General features: G+C 40.7%; 2 protein-coding genes across 2 annotated transcripts in view; both read left to right on the forward strand.

The window, feature by feature from the left end:
• Positions 1-8,075, forward strand: part of LOC128684758 (CD151 antigen) — a 111,439-nt gene extending 103,364 nt beyond the window's left edge. Inside the window, exon 5 of the mRNA XM_070102130.1 lies at positions 7,932-8,075. Coding sequence (XP_069958231.1) covers positions 7,932-8,075 — 144 coding nt within the window. The remainder of the gene's footprint in view (positions 1-7,931) is intronic.
• A 237-nt stretch (positions 8,076-8,312) lies between these two features.
• LOC138855076 (golgin subfamily A member 6-like protein 26) overlaps positions 8,313-8,932 on the forward strand; it is a 1,811-nt gene continuing 1,191 nt past the window's right edge. Inside the window, exon 1 of the mRNA XM_070102123.1 lies at positions 8,313-8,932. This exon is cut by the window's right edge and continues 1,191 nt beyond it. Coding sequence (XP_069958224.1) covers positions 8,313-8,932 — 620 coding nt within the window.

Below are 8,932 nucleotides of genomic sequence, written 5' to 3' on the forward strand. Positions count from 1 at the left end.
TCTTAGAATGGTTTATTGTGTCTTAGGATGGTTGATTGTGTCTTAGGATGGTTAATTGTGTCTTAGCATGGTTGATTGTGTTTTAGGATGGTTGATTGTGTCTAAGGATGATTGATTGTGTTTTAGGATGGTTGATTGTGTCTTAGGATGGTTGATTGTGTCTTAGATGGTTGATTGTGTCTTAGGATGGTTGATTGTGTCTGAGGATGGTTGAATGTGTCTTAGGGTGGTTGATTGGGTCTTAGGATGATTGATTGTGTCTTAGGATGGTTGATTGTGCCTTAGGATGGTTGATTGTGTCTTAGGATGGTTGAATGTGTCTTAGGGTGGTTGATTGGGTCTTAGGATGGGTGATTGTGTCTTTGGATGGTTGATTGTGTCTTAGGATGGTTGAATGTGTCTTAGGATGGTTGATTGTGTCTTAGGATGGTTGATTGTGTCTTAGGATGGCTGATTGTGTCTTAGGATGGTTGATTGTATCTTAGGATGGTTGAATGTGTCTTAGGATGGTTGATTGTGTCTTTTGATGGTTGATTGTGTCTTAGGATGGTTGAATGTGTCTTAGGGTGGTTGATTGGGTCTTAGGATGGTTTATTGTGTCTTAGGATGGTTGATTGTGTCTTAGGATGGTTGATTGTGTCTTAGGAAGGTTGATTATGTCTTAGGATGGTTGATTGTGTCTTAGGATGGTTGAATGTGTCTTTGGGTGGTTGATTGGGTCTTAGGTTGGTTGATTGTGTCTTAGGATGGTTGATTGTGTCTTAGGATGGTTGAATGTGTCTTTGAATGGTTGATTGTGTCTTAGGATGGTTCATTGTGTCTTAGGATGGTTGAATGTGTCTTAGGGTGGTTGATTGGGTCTTAGGATGGTTGATTGGGTCTTAGGATGGTTGATTGTGTCTTAGGATGGTTGATTGGGTCTTAGGATGGTTGATTGTGTCTTAGGATGGTTGATTGTGTCTTAGGATGGTTGATTGTGTCTTAGGATGGCTGATTGTGTCTTAGGATGGTTGATTGTGTCTTAGGATGGTTGATTTTGTCTTAGGATGATTGAATGTGTCTTAGGGAGGTTGATTGTGTCTTAGGATGGTTGATTGTGTCTTAGGATGGTTGATTGTGTCTTAGGATGGTTGATTGTGTCTTAGGATGGTTGATTGTGTCTTAGGATGGTTGAATGTGTCTTAGGATGGTTGATTGTGTCTTAGGATGGTTGATTGTGTCTTAGGATGGTTGATTGTGTCTTATGATGGTTGATTGTGTCTTAGGATGGTTGATTGTGTCTTAGGATGGTTGATTGTGTCTTAGGATGGTTGATTGTGTCTTAGGATGATTGATTGTGTCTTAGGATGGTTGATTGTGTTTTGGGATGGTTGATTGTGTCTTAGGATGGTTGATTGTCTCTTAGGATGGTTGACTGTGTCTTAGGATGGTTGATTGTGTCTTAGGATGGTTGATTGTGTCTTATGATGATTGATTGTGTCTTAGGATGGTTGATTGTGTCTTAGGATGGTTGATTGTGTCTTATGATGGTTGATTGTGTCTTAGGATGGTTGATTGTGTCTTAGGATGGTTGATTGTGTCTTAGGATGGTTGATTGTGTCTTAGGATGATTGATTGTGTCTTAGGATGGTTGATTGTGTTTTGGGATGGTTGATTGTGTCTTAGGATGGTTGATTGTCTCTTAGGATGGTTGACTGTGTCTTAGGATGGTTGATTGTGTCTTAGGATGGTTGATTGTGTCTTATGATGGTTGATTGTGTCTTAGGATGGATGATTGTTTCTTAGGATGGTTGATTGTGTCTTAGGATGGTTGAATGTGTCTTAGGATGGTTGATTGTGTCTTAGTATGGTTGAATGTGTCTTAGGATGGTTGATTGTGTCTTAGGATGGTTGATTGTGTCTTAGGATGGTTGAATGTGTCTTAGGATGGTTGAATGTGTCTTAGGATGGTTGATTGTGTCTTAGGATGGTTGATTGTGTCTTAGGTTGGTTGAATGTGTCTTAGGATGGTTGATTGTGTCTTAGGATGGTTGATTGTGTCTTAGGTTGGTTGAATGTGTCTTAGGGTGATGTAGGTGTGAGACCAACTTAGATCAACGCACATACAGGATGCCACAACCTTTCTAAATTACAACTCGCCTAGTGAGAAGCTCCTCTGTGATATACCACTGACAAGCTTCTCTGTGATGTACCACTGACAAGCTTCTCTGTGATGTACCACTGACAAGCTCCTCTGTGATGTACCACTGACAAGCTTCTCTGTGATGTACCACTGACAAGCTTCTCTGTGATGTACCACTGACAAGCTTCTCTGTGATGTACCACTGACAAGCTCCTCTGTGATGTACCACTGACAAGCTCCTCTGTGATGTACCACTGACAAGTTCCACTATGATGTACCACTGACAAGCTCCACTATGATGTACCACTGACAAGCTCCTCTGTGATGTACCACTGACAAGTTCTACTATGATGTACTACAGACAAGCCCCACTATGATGTACCACTGACAAGTTCCACTGTGATGTACCACTGACAAGCTCCACTATGATGTACCACTGACAAGTTCCACTATGATGTTCCACTGACAAGTTCCACTATGATGTACCACTGACAAGCTCCACTGTCTGCATGTTGACATACACAAAGAGTAATAATTATGAACGTCTGAGTGACTACCAAAGGGCAAGCCGCTTCACGAGCACACCCTTACGAGACACGAGGGGCAGGGGCCAGGGGGCATGGGGCAAGTTAGAAAGGGAGCTGGATACATGATGCAAAGGAACAGAGTTCAAGGGGATATAATATTTAGATAGTCTTTAAGGTGTGGCTAGATGATGGAGGAAGATACGTACATAAGCAGCAAGTAGAGGAAGTGAGGAATATTTGAAGCAGGAAGAAGCATGTAGGGATGAGGCTAGAGGCAGGCAGGATCTTTGAGAGATGAGGCTTAAGGCAGTCTGGGGCTTGGAGGGATAATACTAGAGGCAGGGATGTGCGCGAAGAGATGAGGCTAGAGGCAGGCAGAGTCTTGGAGGAATGAGACTAGAGATACCTTGAAGCAGGAACTACAGCATCTGTGAAAATCCTCCAGAATAGCAGAGAAATAAAGTTGCTGTTGTGTTTGTTTACATTCTCCCTCCCGAGTGAATCAGAAACATTTAATAAGACTTGCCATGTTTGTTGGTCAGATCGATATCGTTTCTGGGAGCAAAAAACTTGAAATATCTTTTCATTTAATACATTTGCATATGCTGAATGAACTGTCCCAGTGCTGTAGCTGGTACAATACGCAACCTGCGCGGACTTAGGAGACGTTGTCATGAGTTTGATCTTCTAAGTGACGGTTCTCTTTACATTGGCACAAGATTTCGTCCTACACGTTAAAATCCTTATGTTCCAGGAAATTATTTTGCTACTACTCATGTCGGAAAATACGAAATATAAAATGCTTAATTAAGGAGTTGAAGGTATTTGGCTTTCTAAAATAAAGTCTAAAAGAAAACATTGAAAACTGTGACAAAAATGGCGAAATTCGCATCAAAAGAACTGAGTATTATATCGATATGAAGGTTAGGTAAATTACACAGTACGAAGATTATTAGCTACACACTGGTACACATAAGAGACATTGTCTATCGATATCTGTTAAGATAATCTTTAAGAATGTACAGTATTACAGACAAACCAGGACGACACCTTTTAGACAATGTTTGGCCTTGAATAGGGTCTTTTCAGGTAAACAGTGAACACCTCTCAGCTTTAGTAAGCTGCATTAATGACACACTATGAACGAAAAAGAATTAGCCACCACCCCTGCCAGTGAAAGTAAACAACTAGAACCTAATTTCGTTTGTTAATGCTTGACCACTACAGTGACGAGTTTGCACAATAAATAAACACAAATAACTGCGGTCGGGAAACATTCTGAAAATTCAGAGATATAAATTTTCTAGATGTGAGTCGCCCAAAAGGCGGAATTAACAAAATTGACCACTCATACAATAAGTCGTCAAATTCCGAAGTATTTTTACGACTACGTGACCATTGGAGTGGCGATTATATACAATAAATAACAATGATCCTAGCAATGTGTCAGAGGATAAGTCTGAAGAGGAGGGCAAATTATACCAGAGGAATCTATTCTGCTCCTCGTAGCTCACACACCAATGCAGATTATACCTGGCAAATGACCTACTCGGCCAGCACTAAAAACACACAAATTTCACGCAGCACGATAAAGGGAGAGTCAGGGAAAGAGAGAGAGAGAGAGAGAGAGAGAGAGAGAGAGAGTCTGCTGTTAGAGAGAAAGAGATAGAATTAAAACTTGAGAATAAGTGAATGAATGATGCATGAATAATTACCTTGTATTTCAGTATGTGTGTGTACTTATCAAGCTATGCATACGAGGGTTGAGCTGATGCTCCTGGCCCCTCCGTTCACCCATATAATTTATTCATTTCTTACAGTCTTTAATAAAAGATTTGGTTCCATCTTGCTCGTGTTTACTATTTAATTTTTAACGTTTCCCCTCTTTCATATTATCGTATATTCACTTCCGACTTCTCTGAATCTCTGGTAAGTCTCTGTGTTTCTTGGATCAAGAACCCATCGCCAGCATCAAGGTACCTACATAGAAGGGATTGCTTCAATTACTTTCACTTTCCATAGTTTTCTGGCTATGAAATGACGTGTGTGTGTGTGTGTGTGTGTGTGTGTGTGTGTGTGTGTGTGTGTGTGTGTGTGTGTGTGTGTGTGTGTGTGTGTGTGTGTGTGTGTGTGTTGCTAGCGTGACTGGGAAACGTAGGAAGTAATTAGGATGGAACTGTGGGTTTCGGGGCAGTAAACTGTGATAATGAATCGTGACTTCTCTCTCTCTTCCTCTCTCTGCAAACATATTTCCTCCGTTCCTCAGCTCTGGTGCGTCCACCATCAAAAGCAAACATTACCCAACATATTTTTAGTTTCTCTGGGAGGGCGAGTAAATTATCTTTGTTAATTTATGATCATCTCTTTCCCCGATGCTGCCCTTGCACGGTACCTCCGCGATGTTTGTATGTATGCTTCATGTCTCACAGATTCTTGTATTCCTGCATGATCTGCCACAAACGCTTGTATTTCCTGCATGATCTATCACAAACGCTTGTATTCCCTGCATGATTTATCACAAACCCATGTATTCTTGCATGATCTATCACAAACGCTTATATTCCCTGCAAGATCTATCACAAACGCTTGTATTACTGTATGACATGTCAGAGAAACTTGTATTCTTGTATGACGCATCAGAGAAGCTTATATTCTTGTATGACGCATCAGAGAAGCTTGTATTCTTGTATGACACATCAGAGAAGCTTGTATTCTTGTATGACGCATCAGAGACGTCTTGAGTGATGCCTCAAAGATGTTTGGATTCTGACAAAATTTATTGTTTGGGTTGTTAATGTAGGATGTTGGTTAGGTTAGGTTAGGGTACTACATTTCTTCATATTAACACATATTTATTCCTTTATCACATTTCTTTGTTATATTTACCTCAATACTCTGGTTACTTCAGATTATATGTATTAGAAACAAACCACCTAATAATGTGTGTCCCATGTACTCTTTGCCCGTTCTCATATATTGGTCAAACAGGTAAACCTCTGGATACCAGATTATCCCAACACCAGTATCCAACCAGGATGGGCCAGGAGTTGAATGCTATGTTTAACCATGTAAGTTCTTGTAATCACCTACCGGGGTGGGCTGCTATTCAGATTATTGTCCCCAACAGTTCTGTAATGGAAAGAAACATTACTGAATCCTCTCTCGTGAAACACGATAGGTTGCAATCACTGACTGCAACACGATCGATATAATATATAAACATTAGTAGTAAGAAAGTAAGCAAGCGGATTCATTCAGGTATGTGTGCACATGGATGCAGTTGCATAAAATGTCGTGCATGGCAGCGCAGGTGTGGACGAAATGTAATGGACCAAACAGAGGCGGAGAGGGTGACTTATTTCCTTTGTGGTCCTAAACCCATCTAGGTATCATACATGTGTGGATAACCTAGGATTGCCCAAAAGAGGCAAAGTGACTTATTTCTATTGCGATGCTAACCCATCTAGGTAGAGTGGTATAAAGGTACACATGGTTGATTGCAACACTGTGATTGCAACTAGTTTAGTGGTTTACAGAATTAGGCTGTTAGTGGTGTTAAAGGATATTCTGAAAATTCAGGAATTGTGTAGTTATTATCGTAAAGAATAATAGGAATATTAGAGAGATTCATAAATAATGCAGCCAAATTAATCGATACTGAGAATAATGGTAGACAGTACTTAGGAATATATGAGGAGATCCTCCCGAGTATTCCCTGGAACTTTATAGAAGTTCCGAGAACTTGCAGTATTGTCAGCTGACAAATGAGCGCATTCATTCCTTCTATTTTATCAATTAGAAGGTTACACATAATACTGGCATTCTGTATGCGCATTATCTAATATTGTAATGTAATCTCTTTTGTCACATGACCTCAGCGATTAGAAGAAGCTCAGGGCTGGCTATTAAAGTGTCCTGTAGCTCCATCGCTAGCGCACTCAGTTCACACACTGAGGTCCGGCGTTCGAATCTCCTCCGGTACTGCTGGAAAACATTATGGACGTGTTTCCATAAGACATCTGCTGTCCATGTCCCTGTCCCTGTCCCTGTTCACCCATCAGTTTAAAATGGGTACCTGGGTGTTAGTCGACTGGTGTGGGTCGCATCCTGGGACAAAACTGACCTAATTTGCCCGAAATGCTCAGCATAACAAGCGGCTTTCTATATAGTAGTATATCATTGATGTCAGCTAGGACTGTATACCTTGTACATGTACTTGTAGTAAATAAAGATATTATTACTATTATTATAGTTTCTCTACTTCCCGCTTTCTGCAAACTTAGAGGCCATGATCTGTCCGTCATGGGGTGGGGCGAGGGGTTGGCGAACGGACCAGTGCCTCTCTCCATTCTGAGAGAGAATCTGTAGAAGGTGTCACGCTACCATACTCTGAGAAAACTTCTCATTTCTCCTGTTGCTACTTTGCAAAATTGCACGGCTCCTGATGAGGCACTGAGAAGTGTGAAAGTACCTGAGCTAAAGATTTCCGCCCCCCGTGGCAAGCAAAAATTTGTGTATGCAATAATTTTGAAAAAATCATCCTGAATCTAACGAGAAAAATATATTTCATTGTGTTTGTTTATTGTTAACTTATCTATAATATATTTAGTTGGATTAGGCTAAATTAAATTACCCTTGTTTTAATGAGGTTAGGTATGTTTTCTAGGGTTCTTCCGGTACGAAATTGTAATTTTTTTTCATTAACGTAAATGGAAAAAAATATATTTTCAAACGTATAAGAGAATTTTTTTTAGAAAAGACTTAATTCTAAATGAGTTCTTGCTAATTGACCAGTTTTACCTATCAGTTACTACAAATTTGTGGCTACATATGTATATATATATATATATATATACATATATATATATATATATATATATATATATATATATATATATATATATATATATATATATATATATATATATATATATATATATATATATTATACATCCTCTGCTTTAAGTTATTTATTCTACTTGACTTCTACTGTAAGTGATTTATTCTGCATGAACTTTACTGAAATTAATGTATGATGTCTACTGTATTTGATCTATTCAACATAACCTATATTGTAATTAATGTATTACCTCACAGTGTTCTCCATGTACAACGTATACAAGCCTGTGGTATGTCAGTGATGTCAGCTAGGCCTGTATATCATGGTCATGTACTAGTAGAATTAAATATTAATATTATTATTATTATTATTATTATTATTATTATTATTATTATTATTATTATTATTATTATTATTATTATTATTATTATTATATTTACAGGGATGTGTGGGTCGAGTGGTGGGCTGGGTGCAGGCTCAAAGTGGCATCATCACAGGAGTGGGTGTGGGTGTGGGCGTGCTGGAAGTGGCGGGGTTGGTAGCTGCTGCTTCCCTCTGCCGCGCCATAAAGTCTCTGCAGGACTAGCGGCACGCCACCACGCCCACACAGACCCGCCACACAAAAGACTTTAACCACCACAAAGCTGGACCCTCGTCCAAGACTCAAGAAAAAGTCCAGAAGACCGAGGGAAGAGTGATAGACGCCTTCCAAGTCCGAGACGGCTTCAGCTTCACGCCTAGCGGACGTAGGAGGGGTGGAGGGCGTGGAGATTCTCGCAGTGGTGGGAGTAGGAGTGTAGGAGATGTGGAAGAACTCACCAGGATGGAGAAAATTCTGGACGCATGGACGCCTTATGCCTCTCTAGATCATGTACCGACAAGGCAGTGGCGTAATCCAGGCATGGGTGATGGGCGTGGTAGAGGTGATGGGCGTGGTGGAGGTGATGGGCGTGGTGGAGGTGGTGGGCGTGGTGGAGGTGGCGGGCGTGGTGGAAGTAGTGGGCGTGGTGTTTCAGAGGAAGGCAGACATGGTCTCAGGTCTGAAAGACAGGAGTCGAGAGCCCTGGCGAGAAAAAACGATTGTGAAACAGACGAAGTGGACACCACAGGCTCGAAGGAGAGGAGAGGGAGCTCTTGGAGATACAGGCAGGAGACCGCGAAGCTTTCACGGGAGAGGAGAGGTAAATGTGGCAGCGTTGAAGGGAGAGCCACCAGGAAGAAGGATGAAGAGAAGCTCAGTGTAATTAAGCCGACGAGGAACAACGAGCTCCGTAACAATTGGCTGACGGAGGAAAACGTTAAGAACCTCGAGGATTTTCACAGCGATGATTTTACAGAAGTAAATTCGAGTGATAGAAGCCTGATCAGAAACCACGAACATTTTCGCAACAATAATTTCCAAGGATTAAATTCCAGAGAAAAGAGTCTTGCAAGGAGTCTTAA

This window comes from Cherax quadricarinatus, chromosome 5 (assembly GCF_038502225.1).
Source record: "Cherax quadricarinatus isolate ZL_2023a chromosome 5, ASM3850222v1, whole genome shotgun sequence".
Lineage (NCBI taxonomy): Eukaryota > Metazoa > Arthropoda > Malacostraca > Decapoda > Parastacidae > Cherax > Cherax quadricarinatus.